The sequence below is a fragment of the Aethalodelphis obliquidens genome, unplaced genomic scaffold (assembly GCF_003676395.1).
Source record: "Aethalodelphis obliquidens isolate GAN/ISIS:26980383/991018 unplaced genomic scaffold, ASM367639v1 scaffold27, whole genome shotgun sequence".
Classification (NCBI taxonomy): Eukaryota; Metazoa; Chordata; class Mammalia; order Artiodactyla; family Delphinidae; genus Aethalodelphis; species Aethalodelphis obliquidens.
The window spans coordinates 11,290,154-11,312,719 of NW_020837971.1; the positions used below are offsets into that span (position 1 = coordinate 11,290,154).

At 40.7% G+C, this 22,566-nt stretch overlaps 1 protein-coding gene across 3 annotated transcripts in view; it reads right to left on the reverse strand.

The window, feature by feature from the left end:
- Positions 1–22,566, reverse strand: part of VPS41 (VPS41 subunit of HOPS complex) — a 187,343-nt gene that overhangs the window by 57,254 nt on the left and 107,523 nt on the right. For all 3 annotated transcript variants that reach the window (XR_003436563.1, XM_027123964.1, XM_027123963.1), the window contains 3 exons: positions 15,858–15,977; positions 13,831–13,977; positions 8,412–8,478 (listed from right to left, as the gene is read on the reverse strand). Coding sequence is in view for 2 of the 3 variants with exons in the window: in XM_027123964.1 (XP_026979765.1) it covers positions 8,412–8,478; positions 13,831–13,977; positions 15,858–15,977 (334 nt within the window). In the remaining variant the exon portion in view is untranslated. The remainder of the gene's footprint in view (positions 1–8,411; positions 8,479–13,830; positions 13,978–15,857; positions 15,978–22,566) is intronic.

Below are 22,566 nucleotides of genomic sequence, written 5' to 3' on the forward strand. Positions count from 1 at the left end.
GGGCTGCTGGGCTGCCCGAGCCCCTCACCCTAACTGCAGCCCTGCACCCACCCCTCTCAGAGCAGCCTGGGTGTCTTCCAGAAAACACCTGCTGATTGTCTGGGAGATCTCCTGATCTCAAATGCATTAGAAGCCCCCTTGCTCCCTCTGCTTTCTCTCATACAGACACTGGAACCATAGCGGGTCCCATGGCTATTGGTGGATTTTGCCGTTTGCGCGTATCTTGGGGTTCCTAGGGCTACCTTGCTGTAAGTGTTGTCTATGGATTTTTGGTTGCGTGATCTAGTTGTTCCTGAGGACTCAGGAGGATGGAACAGTTATGTGGCCGCTACCACCATCTTCTCAGAATCCTCCAAGCACAAAATGTTAACATATCAGGGTTAGACACCAACTTGATATAACCCAGGGCTGGGATTCAGTCACAAATGCATAAATATTGTTGGGCCATCAACAGCATACATGGTCTAAGTTTCTGAGTGATTGGCATGTGATTGAAATAAAAGTGAATAAGACAGAGCTTTCTTGTACCTTGGGTCTTACATCTCTGAGAGTTATCAACAACTTAATAAAGAATTACTGAGCACCAGTTAGGCAGAAGACACTCTTCCAGAAGCATCAAGAAGACGAAGAGTTTGCCTCTGACTTAAAAGAGAGCGTGAGTCTAGAAGCTAAAGAAATAATTAAAATACCATGTGCTATGCAAGAATGGAAACAGGTGTAAAGCAACAAAGAATACAAAGCAGGAAAATTTATTCCCAGAGGGGTGGAGATGGGGGTGGAAACAGTGGCAATAAGCATGACTAGATGTGCCTGTTAAGGGCGGGAAGGCTGGTTATACATGAGAGAGGAATATTTCACAAAATGTTCATTCAAAAAATTTTCATGGGTGGGCTTCCCTGGTGGCACGGTGGTTGAGAGTCCGCCTGCCGATGCAGGCGACACGGGTTCGTGCCCCGGTCCGGGAAGATCCCACATGCCGCCGAGCGGCTGGGCCCGTGAGCCATGGCCGCTGAGCCTGCGCGTCCGGAGCCTGTGCTCCGCAATGGGAGAGGCCACAACAGTGAGAGGCCTGCGTAAACGCAAAAAATAAATAAATAAAAAATAAAAAATAAAAAAAATTTTCATGAAAAAAACATCATTAAAATAGATTTAAAAAACACTAATGTATATTAAATTGTAAGGAATAAAAGTCAAGATTTTATTTGGCTCTGTATAAAAAGACCATCTCCAAATAATTCATAACTAGGTTATCTCACTTAATATCATTGTATTCAGACCTGTAAGAGATGATATTTAACTCCATACTCTTCATTATTACTTGTACCTATGAAAGTATCAATGAAATGTATTAACCTCTTCAGAATAATTCAGTAAATCCTTATTTATATCTTTCCCCCATTCTCTTTCAATTGACTTTATGCAACACAATGTTTTCGTCTCCTGATTGTTAAAAGAAACCACTGTTTTTCTCTCTCACGAAATAGAATAGTAATATTAATAATAGCTTCTATTTAATGAACATTACTATACTGACAAGCAGGATGTTAAATATTTTACATACATCATCTTTCTCCACTATGATACCGTATATAGAATTTAAAAGGGCCTTGAAGCTCAGTGATGTTAAATAACTTGACTAAGGTCCCTTAAGTAGAAGCCCAGCAAAAGGAGAATTTGAAAGCTTACTCTTCCTAGATATGTCACAGTAGAAAACATAAATCAGAACACAGAGGTGCTAAGGGCAAAATGGCGCTACCTTGGCAGGAACAGAAGAAGTGAAGGGCTTGACTACTTTCTGCCAGTTCTGCATGCAGCCAGGGTGCCCTGCCCTTCCCTTGAGTTTCCCATGCACTGCAGTACATAGAACTTGTGTTGCTTTTTTATTTGGGGCCCTTGTTTTCCCTTTGTTGGTTGCAAAATGCCCGTTGGCTAAATGTGACCCAGAAGGATTTGGTATCTTCACTGGAGCTAAATAAATAATACCCTATAGATTTTAGTTTCTATGATTCTTGAAGAAGCAAACAAAGTTTGTCAAGCAATTTATAAATAAGAACAATTATCTTCCCTTGGTTTATATTCACATATGAAAAAGCACTGAGGTCCGTTTATGATAGTGCCGTATTCCCAAGAGAATCTGACCCTTTAATAACCAGATATTAGTATTTCTTAATCAACTAGATATAATGTCTATAAACTTTGAGAAATTTGGACACTCTGTCAGCATGACCACTGAGCTAAGAAAATACATTTGGAACTCACATTTTAACATCCTTGGGACTGCTATGAAGCAGATGCATTGAAGTAAAAGTGACTTCACAATGCTTTATGTCAGCAAGTTAAGGAGAAGACCTAATATATGGCAGTGAAACAGAAAAGAACAGCCAATGGACAAAATAACACAAACATTCAAATCAGGAGCCAATATTACACGTAAATCAGAGCTATATAAGATGAGTTTAGCCTGCAATTTAATTCTATATCTTCTAACCGATATTCAGCATACACTGTGACAAAGCTAAGCGGATGTGATTATCTCAGATACTCAACTTCAGCACTCACGAAGCAGCACTGATAAAGAGTGACTCTGTGAGAAGCTGACCGCACACTGCTTAGACCACACTCAAGGGGATGGTCAAAGACCTCTGGGTCAAAAGGTTCAAAACGAAATAGTTATACTTTAAGCTGTAAATAGGCTATTAAAGAAAAAAAAAAAGACAAGCTGACAAGTGTTGGTGAAGATGTGGAGAAGTTGGAACCCTATGCACTGCTGGTTGAAATGCAAATGTGCAGCCACCGTGCAAAAGAGGATGGAGTTTCCTCAAAAAAAAAAAACATTCAGATAGAACCACCATATGATCCAGCAACTCCCTTCTGGGTATTTATCCAAAAGAACTGAAATCAGGATCTTGAAGAGACACTAGCACTCCCATGTTCATTGCAGCACTATTCACAACAGCCAAGATACAGAAATTACCTAAATGGCCACCGACACAGTAATGGATAAAGAAAATGTGGTATGTATTATATATGTAAAATGGAATACTATTTGGCCTCACAAAAAAATTCTGCAACATGCAACGATCTGGATTAACATTGAGGCCGTTATGCTCAGTGAAATGAGCCAGACACAGAAAGACAAACATTGAACCTAAAATAGTCAAATTCATAGAATCAAAGAGTAAAGGCTGTGGGGGAGGGGGAAAAAGAAAGTTGCTCATCAATGGGCACGAAGTGTACTGTACATACACTTAAAATTTTGTTAAGAGGGTAGATCTCATGTGAACTGTCCTTACAATAAAATAAAATTTAAAAATAAACACATACACACATTCAGAGACCTAACCACCCACCCCCCCCCCCAAAAAAATCCAAAACTACCTCGATGCATCAACTAAATTTAAGCCAGACAATAAGAAAGGGCACACAAGAGGGCTGAAAGAATCACATCACCATCTGGATTTGACTTCCTTTCCTTACAGACAGTTTTGATAGCCATCCAAGGCAACTAGGTTCTAGAGATTCCCTAAGCATTTGGAGGAGAAAAGATGAAGAGCTGTCAGTCCCAGAATACAAGGGGAAACAAAATTTCTATTTTTCTAAACGAGATACTTCACTTGAACCAAAATACAAAAACAAATCTACTGCATGTCCATTTCATCTGGCTGTTTGTAGAACAGGGGAGCAGACATCCTCACTGCATATTTAAAAGGTCTTTGGAGAATTTCTGCCCCATGGTTGGTATCTGAGTGCCTGCGGCAAGCTGCTTTTCTTCTCATCAGTTACTTTGGCTGCACATGAGGGCTTGGGGCTAGGCGGAGGGCACGCATGGACGAACGCATGGCACAGCAGTGAGGAGAAACAGCTTCGAAACTAGGTTTATCTGTGCTCAAATGCTGCCTTCTTTGCTTCCGAATGTCCGCATCTGGAGCAGGTTACTTGGTCCCTCTAAACCTCAGCCTCTTCACCTATAAAATGGGATAGCAGCCCTACCCACTGGGACCATTGTGAAGATTAAACAAAATTCTGTGTGTAATGTATTTAAGCATGTGGCTGTTATAAAATGAACAAGATATATTTCTTACTTCAGGTGCTTCCGATTTCTTGCCGCTACTTATGGTAGAAAAAATTTATTAACTCCACTTCCAACAAGTATTTGAGTCTCCAGCACTGAGTGGCAAATGGATAGAGGAACAGACGCGTAATAAAACAAGTATAATAAAATCTTAACTGTGGAATCAAGGAAGCGAGTAAATAGATCCAGTAAAATTCTTTAGTTTTTTTGTATGTTTAATAATTTTCATTAAAAAATGTTGGGGAAAAAATTCAATGCAGAACAGAAGAATTAATAGATTAGAGAGAATCAAACTGAAGTCTAACAGAACAGAAAACCATACAGAGCTAGATCCTTATGGACACCTTGAACTGCCCTGATTTCCACTGAGAGTTAAGACACGGAGGCGAGCCTCGTCGTTCACATGCACGGGAGAATTGTCCCACTGCTGGAACCTGTGTGTCTGGGTCAGAATGCTAACAGGTGGATAGAGATACTTAGATCTAAGAAAGGCATTCATTTCACAGCTCTCTTCCACCATGCAAAAAGGCCTTCAATTTCCAAGTCAATCAAGAGGCTGAAAATAGAACAATGTACTAAATAGAGCCACAGCATATAATAAACTAACACTACGGACTCCGCTTAATTAAAGTGAAAAAGATGTCCCTTATTTTCTTCTCCTTCTCTTTCTTCCTGGCTTCTCTCTGTCATTTTATGTAGATTCCCATGTAGCTTTTCTCTTGATTATTATTTTTTTTGAAATAGACTTCCATATGAAATCAAGACCAGGGAGTCAATCATTAATTCCTTGCCCCCAAAATGACACACCTGTATTGGCTTCATTTCCCAACAACATAGTATCAGCTCCCAACTACCATTCCATTAAGAACATGGACGACTTTGGTAAAAAGTGCCAGAGAGTTAGGGAGTCCTGTGACAGTAAGAGACCCAAGTTAAGTTAAATAAGTACAGCAGGCATGGACCACAACCTACTTTTAAAACTGTAATTTGGAAGAAGAAATGACATCCCCCAAACCTTGTGTAACCTTATGTCTTCATGGATTAGAGATTGGCCAGTAAGCTTCATCTTTATTATCATTATTAGCTTTCATTTACAAGAATATCTTATGGAGAGGAATAACTTTTGCATTGTTTTTGAGATTCGGATTTATAAGGAAGAGTTATAAATATCTGGCTTCTAAGAAATGTAATGTACAGCCACAGATATTTCTTTCATCTCAATGTCATTTTCACCTCATTTACTAAAGAACAGTGGCTTACACTGTCATAAAGCAAATTGTAATCCAGACCTCCTAACATTTCTCTTTTCCTTTATTCTAGTCAAGGACTCTTATCTAAACCACTTTGCCTCCTGCTGTGGCAATGGTTTATATTCTTAAAGGTTTGCTCTCAAGAGGGGAAAAAAATGGTACTTAACCATTAACCATACTAGTAAAATGTCCCTAATGTGATACTGTTAGTACTCACACACGGTCTATTTCATGGAAATTGTCGTACAGACAAAACACACTTTAATAATGTGATCCCAGGGCTCTAGGGCCACCACTGGGCCGGCTGTTAGCAGCCATGGAGCTGAGATGGAAGTCTGCACGGTGATAATAACCACTGTGATTCAGTGAACACCTACTGTGTGCCAAGGACAGTGTTACAGACCTTAGAATCATGTCTAATTCTCCCAACTATCTGAGACAGTAGGTCTTATCTCCATTTTACTTTTTAAATTTTTTATTTTAAAAAAATTTTTTGGCCACACTGCATGGCGTGTGGGAACTTAGTTCCCCGACCCGGGATCGAACCCACACCCCCTGCGATGGAAGCACGGAGTCTGAACCACTGGATGGTCAGGGAAGTCCCTCACCTCCATTTTATAGGTGAGGAAAGTCTGGCTTAGGGAGGTAAAACAACCTTATCAATATCAGACAGGAATTTGGCAAACTGCCTGGCCTCCCTGCCTGGCTCTGCAGGGTTAGATTCTATCCATTTTAATGCCACAGCAGTAAGACCTTGGACAGGTTGTTTACCACCCTGAGCCTCAGTTTTCTTCATCTATAGAACAAGAAGCCTACTACTTGCCCTTCAAAGGGCTGCTGTGACAGTGAACTAAAGCAGGTAATACACATAGCACAATGGCCCGTACCTAGTAGGCAAGCAATAAACACCAACTAAGGAGAGAAGATGACATTGCTGCATTTTTATGCCTTCCTGGCAATTTCTACATCCTAAAGTTCCCAGAGTTCTTGCCTTTTTATTTTTTTTTAAAACTCATCTGTATTTAAAATATTCTAATACTTATCTCTCAGGACACTATGCATTGAGATGTTCAGGTTTTATTCTGGTAGGCAGGGGAGGGGCAGAAAACAGAGATAGTGAAATAATTATCTTTATCTTCTAGTTCTCAGTCTTATCTAGTTCCTCAGTATCATTATATTCTGTATTTACCTATTTTGTCCAGACCCTGAGAAATCCGAACTATGAATTTATGTATTTATCCTTCTAAGGCAAAACAAACAAAAGAACAGCAAAACTATTAAAACCCTACCACCAACTTCCGACTTCAAGTATAAAATATCCCAGATTTAAATGCTACAACCATATTTGCCTGGTGGGTACATCTTTCTCTGTTTATGAAAGTACAGTCATGGGACTTCCCTGGTGGCACAGTGGTTAAGAATCCGCCTGCCAATGCAGGGGACACGGGTTCCAGCCCTGATCCAGGAAGATCCCACGTGCTGCAGAGCAACTAAGCCCGTGTGCCACAACTACTGAGTCTACGTACCACAACTACTTAAGCCCACGCGCCTAGAGCCCGTGCTCCGCAACAAGAGAAGCCACCGCGATGAGAAGCCCGCGCACCACAACGAAGAGTAGCCCCCGCTTGCCGTAACTAGAGAAAGCCCGCGTGCAGAAATGGAGATCCAATGCAGCCATAAATAAATAAATAAAGATTAATTAAAAAAAAAAGTACAGTCATGTGCAAATGATTTATCTCAGCTTCATCCTGTTATAACAACCTATCAAATGTATATTCCCCATCCACCATGCAAATGGGTAAATAAACTTTTCAGCCGACATATAACATGGCACACCTTCTCCGTCACAAAACTGTCTATTACTCAGCTCTAAATAATACAAAAAGAGCTTTTACTCTGTTTAACTGACAAAAGTCAGTCAATTCTCACCCTTTCTGTTTGAGTAAGTTTGGCACTAAGTCCTAAAACTAAGTTATGAAAGTAGTGGCATAGCCTCCTTGGCATACTTTTCCTGAATAGTTGTTTCCAGAGTCACTGATTCATTCAAACCAAAATTATTTAGCACCTGCTATGTGCCAGGTATGGTGCCAGGTCCCTGAGATACAAACACTGAGCAAAAACGAGGAGGTTATAGTCTGGTGGAAGAGACAGAAATGCACTGAATAATCACACGATCACTGCAACTCAAACAAGGGCTAGAAAGGGAAATGCTACATGCCTATCATGGGGGGATTTGACCTGCTTAGGGAGGACCAGTGGGCCTTCCCACAAAAGCAACACGAGCTGAGGTATGATTAAAGATGATAAGGGGTCCATGAAGTAAAAAGAGGCAAGAAGAGCATTCTAGAGAGATGGGAAGCAGCAGCACGGGCAGATGGAAGAAGGCCAGTGTGACTGGAGCACAGAGACCAAGGAGACGCTTGTTATGAGCTGAAGCTAGAAAGGCAGGTGAGGGCCAACGCAGATCCCCACGGTCAAGTTAAGGAGTCTCATCTTTATCCTAAGAGCAATGGGAAGGGACTGAAGGGTGGTGACACCAACTCATTTGTATTTTGACTGCAGTGCGGGGGACTAGAGTACAGTAATTCACAGTGGAAAGAGATGAACCAGTCAGGAGGCTGCTGGCTCACGATCCAGATAAGACTATGGCGGTTTGGGCCAGACCAGTGATGAGGGAAATAAATATTTAGAAGGCACACGTTGACAATACCAAGTGTGAGTACTGTATTATGAGCTGTGCACGCATGCTTGGAATTTTGACCAACAACCTGTGAGACAGGTATTCTTTTCTGTATTTTATAGATGAAAATGACTGAGGCACGCAGAAACTTGTCCAAAGTCCAGGTGGTAAATAACAGAACCGGAACCCAAGCTCATGGTTATTCAACTTCAAAGCCAACTACAATATTATTGTGTAAAAATTAGAAATAGAGTTAGAATAAAGGGTCTCTACAGCCAAACTTCAAATCTTAGAAGTTTCTTGATCTATTTCATCAAGGTACCAATGATGAGCCCTGAAGAACACAGCCTTAGGACTCCCCTTCATAACACGGATTCTCTTCTGAAGGTTTACACCACAGAAGGCATACCTATTTCAACGTATCGGCTCGGCAAGTCCCTCATTTCACTGGCATGCCGTTCCTTCACCGAGCATATCTAGAAAAGAAATTCACAGGTTATTTTATTCATCTGATAGAAAACTCTTCATCACGTGTCATTCACTATATGGTACTTTTGCTAAATTAGCCGTGTAGCACTCAAGATGGAATGCACACAACCTACCCTGTGACTTAAGTGATGGAAATTAACTTCAATGACATATAGCAACCATTACTTATATTCTCTGACACTATTCTTCAATAAAGTTTTATCCGAGGACAAAGAAAGGAAGGAAACTAATATAGTTTTAATATGGTTTCAATGACCCATTCTCTGCAACTCTACTCACAGATTCCTTCTATCTATCTCTAACAGAAGCACCCACAGTAGGTCTTGTGTTTCTGATCACATATTAGTAACATTTCACTGTTGCTATATAATACTTTGCAAAAGCGTCACATGCTCTTCTTCTTCTCTTGAGCATATTAAAATCAATGTATTATATAATTTAAATCAGGGGTGGCAAACAACAGCCCGGCCCCTGGTCTGCTTTTTTTATGGCCTGGAAGCTAAAAAGAGTTTTTGTATTTTTGAAGCCTTGAAAAAGTGAAAAGGAGGGAGGGAGGAAGAGAGAGAAGGACAAACAGAAATAAAAGGAAAAATACTCAGCAGAAACAGTATGTATCATGCAAAGTTTAAAATATTTACTACCAGCCCTTTACAGAAAAGTTTGCCAACTCCTATTTTAAATTGTATGTATACAGTTTGGATAGAGATTTTATATATTTATTTTTGTATATATCTCACTTACACACAACCCTTAACACATATGTGTGTTAACAGTGGATGCTTTAGGGTGGTAAGATTAGAGATACTTTATATTTTCTTTGCTATATTTTCTAACGGAAATGTATTCTATTTTGTAATAAGAAATGAGAAAAAATCACGTTATTCACGTTAAGTTCAGCCATCCAGGTTAAGACTGGGCCTCAAACGTCCATCAACAGATGAATGGATAAAGATGATGTGGTACATATATACAATGGACTATTACTCAGCCATAAAAAGAACAAAATAATGCCATTTGCAGCAACATGGATGGACTCAGAGATTATCATACTTGTGGTTGCCAAGGGGAAGGGGGCTGAGGGAGGGAAGGATTGGTAGTTTGGGATTAGTAGATGCATTCTATTATATATAGAATGAATAAACAACAAGGTCCTATTGTATAGCACAGGGAACTAAATTCAATAACCTGTGATAAATCATAATGGAAAAGAATATGAAATAAATCATAATGGAAAAGAATATATATATGTATATATATGTATAACCGGATCATTTTGCTGTACACCAGAAATTAACACAACATTGTAAATCACCTACACTTCAATAAAAAAAAAAAAAAAGCTGAACCTCAAGTTAAGTACTGATCTTATACAACTTTCATCAGGGACTAGGTTTTTTTCCTTTTTCTTTTAGGCAGCATTTATTGTGTTAATTTATAGCTGCAACCCTAAGTATAGCTACCATATGAAAAATTCTAAAACACAGAAAACCCAAAGGGAAAAAACCAAATTATTATCTGTGGTTCCACAACAAAGTGAACACTATTAGCAATCCACACTTTTGGGGAAGCTACTTTTCTCAACCTAAAATTACTACAATTAATTTAATGTATTATTTAAATATCCTTACATAATTCTTTAATGTCTTTATAGCATTTCATTACAGGGATATACTGTAATTTATTTACTCAATCCTATTTTAGACATTAGTTTTTTCTTCTATCTATCTCTGATGCAAGCAATAGTGCAATCAACGTACTCGTGTATAAAACTGTTGGACTTTTGTTGCCTTAGGATAAATTCCTAGAAGTAGAATTGATAAATCAATGTACATTTTTTTAAGGTTTGGTCTGGCTAATATCCATGTCCAAATCACTGTCCAGGAACACGGCAACTACCTGACAGTACAGTCATCCCTTGGTATCTGCAGGACCCTGGAGGATACCAAAATCTGAAGATGCTCAAGTCCATTATAGGAAATGGCATAGTATTTGCATATAACCTACAAACATCCTCCTATATGCGTTCAATCATTTCTAGATTACTTATAATACCTACTACAATGTAAATGTTAATAAATAGTTACTGGTTTCCAGCAGATTAAAGTTTTGCTTTTCGGAACTTTCTGGATCTTTTCCCCCCAAATATTTTCAATCGAGGTTGGTCGAATCCACTGATGCAGAACCCACAGATACAGAGGGCCACAGTACTCTCTTTCTCTGACACGGGACTTGAACCCAGTGCTGTGGAGGTACAGGCATTTACTGAGAAGTGACAGGCTATTTTCTCCTTTGATTGGATTCTATCATTTGTTTCCTGTCCATCTCAGACAATTTCCCACTTTCTGTCATTTGTTTCCTGTCCATCTCAGACAATTTCCTGTCCGCTCCCCCAATTTTCCTTCTCTTCGTATAAGTTATCCACTCTTCTATCCACACTTACTAGGGAAACTACTAAATTGTCTAATAGGCACGCTCCACATGCCAACTGAACAACTGCTTTATTTAATGTGTTGATAAAAGTACACATGGAGCAGTGTTCCACGTGGTTTGAAGTGTAACAATAATATATATATATATATATATATGAAATAGAAATATTAATTAGCACTTTTTAGCAACTACGGGGCACCTGTCCTGAGCTGAGGGCTTTGTAAAGCAGATAGAGCTCTGTTCTTAGGCAGATTATGGTGCAGTGGGGGAGACAAACAACTAAATAAGGCATTTACTGAAGTGTGATGGAGAAGTACAGAAATACAGAGCAGGGGGCATCTACTAGCAGGGATGGAAGACTTCCTGGAAGAAGCGCCATGTAAGTTGAAGCAGGAGATACAGGACAGGTGCCAAAGGGCAACTTGACAGCTTGGGGCCCTCAACGGGAAGGTAATCAGACAGAAGCAGAGAGGATAGGGGAAGGAGGGGCTAGACAGGAACACGGGGCAGATCATCATGAAAGAGGAAGATGTCATCCTATGAGCAATGAGCATCCTGGAGGGGTTTAACCAGGAGACTGACATCACCTGATCTGCACTCTGAAAAGATCATCCTGGCTGCACTGTTTAGGGCAGAATTAAGGGGGGCGAAACTAGAGTCAGGGGACCCGACGGGGGATGGAGGGAAGTGGAGAGATCTGAGAGAGAGTGACAGAACTTGAGGACTGCCCGGGCCTCTTCCAATCCTCAGACGCCCCTGGAAGGTGATACTACCAGCCCTAATGTAGACACGAGAACACAGAGGCTCTGAGAGCTGCCCAGGACCTCAAGGCTGGAGCTGGGACTCACGCCAAAGCCTGATGGTGTCTCTGGCCATCCTACAGCCCCTCTGAAGGCAAGGACACATGACACCACTGGCAGCTGGGCCATGGCCTATACTATCCCCTAGGTGCTGTGGTCAGAGCTCTGTCCCAGAGAGCCCTTACGTGATCTTCTCCATCACAACACACACCCCTCCCTCCCTCTGTCCCTATCCCTTCTGTCATCTTCTATCCATCTTCTCCACACCTGCTCCATCCACTCCGGCAATAATGCCTTCCTTTATGTACCACAGAGACTCACCAATCTCACTCCAGTCTCAAGGATCTGCCCCTCCTGCTTCCTCGGCTCACACCCCTCCCCAGCAGCTGCATGGGGTACTAACCCTAAGATTTAAGTTCAAGGTGTCAGCAGGGCCACGCTCCCTCCAGAGGCTCTAGGGAAGAGTCTGTTCCTCTCCTCGTCTAGCTTCTGGTGGCTTCCAGCATTCCTTGGCTGCCTCACTCCAATCCCTGCATCCATGGTCACACTGCCTTCTCCTCTTCTGGGGTAGCACTCCCTCTTAGAGGGCCCACCCAGATAATGCAGGGTAAACTCAAGATGCTTCATTAGTCACATGTTTTGCCCGACTCTCTTGCCGCATAAAGAAACATTTATAGGTGGTGGGAATTAGGACCTGCTGTCTTTGGGGACCATTATTCAGCCTAATAGAGGAAGCATTTCTGGTAACAGTCAGCAAACTTCTCACATGTCCCAATAGACTAATTTCCCTTATCTTTCACGGAAAGAAAAGCAAATCACAACAGAGGAAAAAGCCACTTGGTCCATCTAAGAAACTTAAAAAATATCAAGAACATTACTTTATTGGATCAGTAACCACACGCATGGGATAGGGAGACTGGGAATCACTTTTTTATCATAGACTTTGGGGGTACAACCTCCTTCCTGTTACCTTAAATGTGAATCATGTTGTGTTCATTTAACACATGGAAATAATGACCACGTGTTCAATTAAGAAAGAAAGAGAACCTGAGTCGTATCAACGAGACTTTACCTCAGATTAACAACACTTATTTTGGTGATAACATTAATAATTTTTATGCTTTTCTTTCCACTGAAGAATTTTAAATAGCCAGGTCTCTTTCATGACTTCTCTGGAATTTTACGGCATAACAATGACACTGATATTTATCAAGTACAATACTCCAGATCCTATGCTAAGCTCTTCATTTAATCGTCTCCGAAACATGTGATGTGAGAACAATTAACACGCCCATTTTACAGATTAGGAGAGTAAGACTCAGAGAGGGTCACGCAAGAAGTTAAGTGGAAAAGTTGGAATGGATTCCAGGTCTGCGTGACTCTTCAGAGCCGAGCTCTTCCATTAGACTATGGCTGGGATACTTTCTCACAGCGTCTTTAACTCAGCTAAGTTTTAGTTTACGTTGTTTAGATTAAGGTATATATTTTTAAAGGGAAGAAAACAACTTTTGGCTCTGAAACATCTAATACAAGAAAAACGACTAGGCATGAAATAAAGGTGAATGGATTTGGGGCCTCCGTTTGCAGAATAGCTTCATTCACCCAGGCACATATTGGCAGATAATATACGTGACAAAATAGCCCCAAATCTTATCATCCATAATAAGCCTGGGTCTTCACTCCACCAAACTACTACTGAGCAAGCAGGACGATTTCATCTCAACCTTCTTTTTTCCACCATCGGTCCTAGTGAAGAAGCTCAGAATCAAAGCTACGGGAAATGAAAAGAACAATAACGAAAGGGACCCAGGTGAACCAACAACACCTAACACATGCTTTACATAGAGCTAAGGCCAATCGGGTTATGGGAAATTTAAAAAGGATCACAAAGGCAGCACCATTCTGAACATGGAGAAGTTCAGGAGAAAGGATAGATCTGAAAATCTATGCATATGGAAGAATTCAAGCATGAAATGATTATCACATGACAATAATATGCAGGTGAAAATATTCTGGTTCCGAGAAGCCATTCAAGGACTCGCTCTCCTGTGGACCACCTTTGGTAGCTCTGTAACAACACAGACGTACAAGAAATACAAGGAAAACTACCTTGACAGAGGGGCCCCAGCCAATGATCAGTGTCACACTGTCCTTCCAGCAGAGGCTACAGGGATACATATCGGGGCGAAGACTTATATCATCCCGGGGCACATTGGTGATTCTCTGCTTTGAGGTGATGTCAAAAATCTTCACACCCTGGAAAATAAAATAGCATTAAGCATCCTCTCCTTGGGAGAAGGAAGTTAAAAGAAAATTTATTAATGGCCACTGCTAACCATCAGGGATAACCAGCACAGCAAAGTATCGACAGTGTTTTTTAGGTGCTGCTGGGAGCCGCAGAAACGTTCCTACTCCACAAGAATCCTGTGAAAACCCAAAACGAAAGAAAACCTCTGTCCTTCTTTCTAGGCAAACTAGATTTTATGAGTGGATGGCACAGGCCACTCAAATCCAACACAAGTGGGCAATGTACAGATATCAACAACTGCATTTCCAAAAAGACAGAAAGTCACATCTCTAATTGTATCGTTCCACCACAAATACGGGCTTTGCTTTTCAGAAAAGCTTTGAATCTGCAAAACCACTATATAAAGAAAAACACGCCTGACATTTTAAAGTACTCAAATGGAAACATCAAGCAAGCAGCTAAATGAAAATAGACCAAGAGGCCACATGTCTGTTGACCTTGACTGTGACCCAGGAGAAGTAAGAAAAGTCCTGACTGGCACGGTAGATTCTGGGAGGTTTCTACCACTCAAAATGGAATAGCAGGGGACTTCCCCCGTGGTCCAGTGGTTAGGACTCTGCGCTTCCAGCACGGAGGGCATGGGTTCGATCCCTGGTTGGGGAACTGGGATCCCGCATGCCATGTGGTGAGGCCAAAAAGGAATAGCACTGATTTGCTAAATTATACCTCAAAATTCCAAAAGCTATGCCAGATGTCCAAAAGGTAATTTTTAAACTTTCTACTCGCCCTACTGATATTGAGTAAACTTGAGATAAGTGAAGTACCAAAAATTAGGATCCCCTTTTTCAAAGGCAGGCCTGTTTTGGGTCTGTGATTATACTGAGAGTAAAAGAAAAACCAGCAATATCCTGCCCTTGTTTCATAGCAACTGGCATTTGCCCTCGGCTAATAGGCAAATGGTATTTTCAAGACCACATTTCCAATGCAGCCCTTTCATTATTAAGATGCCTTTTCATTTTCTTGGCTATTCTCCATGCCTCAGCTTTCTTCCTCTAAGATAGAGTCCAGAATATGTTGGAAATTACTCTCCCATGAACACCAAAAGCAATGTAATTTCTTTACCCTCCGGGTATGATATCAATCGCTCCATGTACCTTTTAGAAATTTCAGTGGCAGGACATGAAAGCAACCTAAGTGTCCATTGACAGATGAATGGATAAAGAAGATGTGGTACATATATACAACGGAATATTACTCAGCCATAAAAAGAAACGAAATTAAATTATTTGTAGTGATGTGGATGGACCTAGAGACTGTCATACAGAGTGAAGTAAGTCAGAAAGAGAAAGACAAATACCATATGCCAACACATATATATGGAATCTAAAAAAAAACAGTTCTGAAGAACCTAGGGGCAGGACAGGAGTGAAGACACAGACGTAGAGAATGGACTTGAGGACACGGGGAGGGGGGAAGGGTAAGCTGGGACGAAGTGAGAGAGTGGTATGGACATATATACACTACCAAACATAAAATAGATAGCTAGTGGGAAGCAGCCGCATAGCACAGGGAGATCAGCTAGGTGCTTTGTGACCACCTAGAGGGGTGGGATAGGGAGGGTGGGAGGGAGACACAAGAGGGAAGAGATATGGGGATATATGCATATGTATAGTGATTCACTTTGTTATAAAGCAGAAACTAACACACCACTGTAAAGCAATTATGCTCCAATAAAGATGTTGAAAAAAGAAAGAGGGAGGAGATACGGGGATATAAAAAAATCCAGAGAAATGGCGGTGGCAGGAGCGCCATCCCTGCCCTTTGTCGCAGGGCTCTCGGTCCGGCTGTCCTTCTAGCTCTGAACCAGCGTTAGGGGCACTGCTTGTACCATATTATTGGCCCAGGCAATCAGATGGCCCCTCCACTTCACACTCCGTATGTTCCCTTCTCCTTCGTGCAGAACTGAAGACTTCCATCTGCTCATCCAAGACCGTTCAAACAGCAGCAACTAGGGGCAAATATCATGAAAACAGAATTTTAGAAACCAAGAGTCATATATCAAATTCCTTACTATTTTTTCTTGTCCATTCACCGAGTAACAAACTATCCTCAGCCCTTTAAATGTAGGTTTCTAGTGGTACATGATTTGCATTTTGGAAAGCATTCCCAGTCTATCCTTTACCCTATCGAGGACACTGAAATGTGTTTGGGTGTTGAGGTTACTACACAGTCCAGCCACAAGATGGCACCAAAACACCAAAATTCAGGGAAAATAATGTACAATAGTAGAAAGATTTTTATCACAGAAAGTTCTTCAAATAGTAGACCATGAATTAATTTATTTAGTAAACTGGGAAATCAAAACCTGATAATGTTTTCCCTGAAAATAAAATATTAGCCACAGATGAAACTGCAATGATTAGAAGGGGTCTTTCACTTAACCCTAGAAAAATAATTTAACGATGACTTTTGAGCAGTAATTCATGTCATAACATAAGAGAAATTTGCTTTAGGATTAAACTTCTACAAAAACTTCAGAGTAGCTAGGGTCTTTACTTTAATCAAAACTTCTACATAAATATGTAGTTCTAGAATTCACGCATTATTAAGGATACAATAAAAATTTTTTTCTTGATATATCCAATTTAAATCCTGTAAAAAAAAAAAAGGTCTTTATACAATATGTCATTTAATACATACAAGGTATAATTTATACATTGTGTAACTTACACTATATAACTTTAGACATGTAATCCTGAAATATACAGTTAACCTGTTAAAAGCAATTGCTGATGAGAGATTCCATAACAGAATTTTTAAAATTCCTATCATAAGCGCTAATTTCAGTTTACCTTAGTATACCCCACCCCCAAAATAGGGGAAAAAATAGGGAACAGTGGAGAGTAAATTCACAGTATTTCTATTTCTTACATGTCTTTCTCAATGGTTAGGCTCCTAGAGCCAGAAGTGGCAGAAAGAAAGGAAAGAAAAAAAAAACCCTAAAGTTAAATAAGTGTCCACCGTCACTAATAAGCCGAGTTTAGTCAAGTGAAAATGCCAGAAATGTATAAAGTTCTCTATCATCCATGCAAGAGCAAGGAGGCCTCACAACAGCCACAGGGGAGACTGGAGGCGGGGCTTCTACTGAGCACAGGTGCTCCCATCGGATAAACACAGGACAGAGCTCCTCCACATACGCGCAGCAACTTTCTAACCCATCTCATCCTCCCCCCCGCCCAGGTTCCAAGAAATCACCAACACCAAGCCTCCAGCTAGTGACACTTAGGTACGGCCTCCACCTGTGATTCAGCCTCTCCCTTGGCCATGACGCAGAGAACAGAGCCAAGGCGCCCACGGAGTGTGTGCAGCGTTTTGTGACGGGACAGCTCTGAAACTTGGGATCAGAGGTGAAAGCCTGAGAATACAACTCCTGCCACGTATAAGATCACAGTTCACTAAAGACAGGTAGCTAAAGACAACTGTATTCAACATGAGGAATTGGTAAGGTCACAATGTCTGTCTTCCCTCTGTGGCCTGGGTCAGGGGGAGGGGATTGTAAGAAGTGGGCGGGGCCCGGGAATGCTCCACAAGCACCTGTTGGGAGGATTGGCTGGATGGCCAGGGGAAGATGCCCCGTGGCATCAAATTCCCCTCCCTCACCAATCCCCACCTAGAAATGGCCAATGCAGTATTAAAAGGGGAATAATCTGTACCTGGGTGAGCAAAATTAAATATGCCCTCAATTTTAAATTAGAAATTCTGTAAAACATGATAGAAAGAAGATCCCAGTGAAGGCTGTGGTCCAACTCATTACAAGAAAGAGCCCACCTCGGTCAAGTATATAGCAGAATGACACTCACTGCAGTGGCGGCTGGAGGTGAGGGGAGTCACGGGAAATCTCAGGCAGGGACACAGGGCCCTTGATCAGCACCGGCAGAGCCACACCTGAATAGCCACTCCTGCTGTTGCCTGGAGACACAGCTTGGAAGAAAGAAGCAGGCAGGCTGGCACAGGAGGGCAGTTGTGCCAGTTATGTGAGGTGGGCAGTGCCTGCAGAAAGTTACCTTAATAAATACAGAAAGCAAGCTTTAACAAAAATCCAGCACTTCCCTGCTGCACCAATGATTACATTCTTTGGTAGCTGTTTCCTAACAGACACTGTGTTCCAATTCAGCAAAAATGAAAACATAAAACTTCCTTCTCCCACCACTGTCCAGAGTAAAAGATGTGGAAGCGTTCTCACAAAATCTACAGGCAACTTCACAGCCACTTCTAGTAAATATGAGCTAACAAGAAGAAAAACCCAGCAATTTGGAAAAATACACTATTTGACAACAATAAAACTTGTCTAGGGAATAAGAAAAAATCTCCCACTCCTGACACATGACTAAGACATTCCGTAAAGCAGAGAAGAACTTCACAAATAATTCTCCTTATTCTCAGATGACAAGAAAATTAAGCAAGAAATTAATAACAAAGGATAAGAAGAGCAAAACAGAAAAAAAACTGAAACAAAAAAATACTCTCTCTTCTTGGGTAAAAGAGGAAATCGGGGCTTCCCTGGGGGCGCAGTGGTTGAGAGTCTGCCTGCCAGTGCAGGGGACATGGGTTCGAGCCCTGGTCTGGGAGGATCCTACATGCCGTGGAGCAACTAGGCCCGTGAGCCACAACTACTGAGCCTGTGCGTCTGGAGCCTGTGCTCTGCAACAAGAGAGGCCGCGACAGTGAGAGGCCCGCGCACCACGATGAAGAGTGGCCCCCGCTCACCGCAACTAGAGAAAGCCCTCGCACAGAAACGAAGACCCAACACAGCCAAAGAAATAAATAAAAAGAGGAAATCGAACTGCAACCAGAGCACTTGGAAAATGAAAATACAAATAGCACAGACCTAAACTTTAGGGGATGCAATCAAAGTTGTAAACAAGGGAAAGTCCACAGCTCTCAAAGTTAATAATGAACAAAAACAGATGGGTGCATACTAGCTACACAGCAAAAACAAAATACTTTATCGAGGAAGAGAGAAGGAGAACTAAATACATGGAAAGATATTACGTTCCTGGATGATAAGACTCAAAGTTCTCACTGAAGAGCTTAAGTCTTACGAAGTTAACCTACGATTTTAATGCAAACCCAAAGAAAATCCCAAAGGAACTTTTTCTAGAGCTTCCAAAATGCTATGAATTTATTTGAAAATATGTGAGAATAATAAGAATTTTTTTTTTTAAATTAAGCAATTTGGGGGTGGGCCTGTGGATGTGCCCTGTCAGACAGTAAAACATTATATGAAATTAACACCCCAAACAGTATAGCAGTGGTCTCAGAATTGACAGGTGAAGGAAAAAGGAAAGAAAAAAACTGACAAAGATGAACCAAAATGATAAGGTAGACACTGGGGCAAGGGACATGGCTGTCTGTGTGTGTGTATGTAGGACCCACAATCTTTCTGAAGGATCCTTTAGCATTATGGGCTCAAAGCTTTAAAAAATGTCCCCAGGAAGTAGTCCTAGCCTAGAAATTTATGCTAACAAGTGATCGGATAAGTGAGCAAAGAGTTATGTAAAGTTATTTATAATGGCCAGAAATAGACTGAGTAAAATGTAGTAGAGCTACACAGCTGAAGAGTATACAATCATTTCTAAATGATTTTATATATGGACTCTTATTAACAGAAAAAGGTTCAGGGCATAGTAAATAAAAAAGCAGATTGCAAAACAGGATTAAATATGATGACTTTTAAATAAAATATGAATGTGTATCCATATATTAAAATCTGAAAGACACATTACAAAGTAATCATAATTAATTCCAGAAAGAGGTGACAGGCGATTTTATATTATTTCTATTTTATAATTATTCCGCATGGCACACGTGAATTATTTTTTATAATGTTAATATGTGGATGAAAATCCATTCTCTAATTTGTACAGTCAGGATAATTTAGGGGAATATTTGAAACAAAACAATATCAAAAAGTTCACTGGAACTTGAAGGAATGGTTGCAGCATCCTGACTATGTATTAGAATTAATTCACATAAACTGTACTTATTTTTTAAATAAAACATTTAACTTTAGAAAATTGTTAATAAAGTCCTGTTGTAATTCCAATTCAAATCAAACTCATTCCACTCTATCCTTTCTGCTGTGGTCAGTGTGCTTTCAGTTATAGGATGAAGCTGAGGCTACCAGCCTCCTTTGTCTCCTGCTCTAGCTCCAAGGGAAGCTTCCAGCAGAGGGCAGGAAGAAAAGGAGAGAATGCTGAATTCAGTCTGAGTTTTCAGAGTTCTATTACAATAAACCTTGTGTAACCTGCTCTGACACAAATCAAAGGAGCAAAGGAGCTTCTCCCTTATTTTTATAATTCGGACGGCGGCATCAGTGGTACCCATTCTGTGCCACTGATGGGTACTCAAAAACAGGAGGTGGGGGGCAGCTAATATCCTAGCTTCTGTAAATGAAATAAATTTTAACTAATTTCCATTACAATTTTAGACACGATTCATGTTATTTTCCCCATGTCTTTCAAACAGCGGTAGTTTCATCACTTTATATTTGAAAACTAAGAAATTTATATTTTATATAAATTTTATATAAGTTTATATTTGAAAACTAAACAAACAGCCTTAAATATATTAGACAGGACCATCATTTCGGAGAATTCTTCGTATGTCAAAATAACTTCCCCCTGATTTCCTGGTTCTACATACGTCTTACGGTCATGCTGGTTCTGAGTCATGCGATCGTTAGCACCATTTTATATCTAGTTCACTGAGATCATGTATTTTCTTCTCCTCTTCCTAGCAGACTGCAAATCCATCGGGGAGAGAAACCACATCTTATACGTACTTTGCTAGACACACAGGAATAACAAATATTAGATACTGAGTAGGCTTTCCTAGGTCTGCAGGTCTTATTCTTTCCTTTGTGGTCCATTCACACAATGTATTTGCTACAGGAAGAGCTGTGTGATTCCCAAATCCCCCAGTTACTCGGCCCATCTTTAGTTAGTAAGGTCCCTACACTATTTCAGACACACTGGCATCTGCCCTAATCTCAAAACTCTACAGGAAAAGGACCCTGAGACTGACTCATCCAAGGAAAACATCTGTACCTTGAGAAAGGGCTCATTTATTCTGACTCTATGTCCTACTCCTGAAATGCTGGTCTCTTTCCCTTTGCTCAACGCCAGAGGATATAATTTGTGTACAACTTGTCAAAAAGTTGAAAAGTCCTTTGAAGGTGAGTCCTCCCTTAACTGCAGCCCCTTGATTTCAGGGATGTCCACTGGCCTCTCATTTGGCCTGATCAGTGATCCCTGGAATGGGTTTGACTGCCTGCTCCAGGGCTCTCTGGACTGTCACAGGGCCCACTTCTCCTGGCCATCCCCTCACCCGGCCTGCCTCTCTCCTCTATGTTACCTGCCTGACCCCTTGAAGCATTTATTTCTGCCTTCCCTCTCCACTCCACTTAATTCTCTTTTTTTTTAATTTTTATTATATATTGGAGCATAGTTGATGAACAATGTTGTGTTAATTTCAGGTATACAGCAAAGTGATTCAGTTATACATACATGTGTATCTATTCTTTTTCAAAGTCTTTTCCCATTTAGGTTATTACAGAACATTGAGCAGAGCTCCCTGTGCTATACAGTCGGTCCTTGTTGGTCATCTACTTTAAATGGAGTATTGGGACAATCCCAAACTCCCAATTCACCTAATTCTTTACTTATAAGTCCTATTTCCTAATCCACACATAGTATAAAACCTTAAATGTCAGCTAGTAATTATGGAGTTATTCCCATTACTGTCGTTTGAAACTCTTCAAGTACAACCATGCTGTACATACAGGATTTGATGGATAACATTCTGTAAGACATACAGTTTCAGACAGGAGGGGTCAGGATTTTTCCATCCTAATCTATGGGCATTTCAGGCAGAAACACACTATCTGGCAGGAATGCCAAAGAAAGCTCTGTTTCGTCAAGTTAAGACGAGACAATCTGCTTTTCTTACACACATTCTATGCTAATTTAACTACCACAAAACTATCTGCCTGTATTTTACTGACATTTAATAAAATCCATTTCTTTCTTGCAGCCATAAAACTGCCTAGAGACCTACTGAGCACAAATCTTCTACAAAGCATTTTAGAGGGGAAGCCATTGGGTGAACTACCCTTAAAAGCAGCTGGTTAATTTATTTGGTTCATCTTCCACATCCTGTAATACTGAGTTGTCATTATCACAATACTGAGAGCAATTTAAGCTCAGTGGGAGCTAAGTACATAGAGAGGAAAAACTGTTTCCAAGAGGTCTATTTTTTTTGTTGGAGAAAGTACTTTAGGGCTTTATTTCCCATAAATCCACGTTCTGGCAGTCAGCACTCTCAGTACTTATATTTCAATGGGAGCCCTCAGATCCTCAGCAATATACTTTATTCTCCTATGTTTTGTGCTGATAAATCTATCTAGAACTTTCCTGCACCACATCCCAGCATCTCCCACACACGGGCATGATTCCTATTGGGCTGTAATAAAGCTGCCAGTTCTGGTAGCCTAACACCCGTCATTACCCATCACCATTCTTCCCTCATGGAGGAAA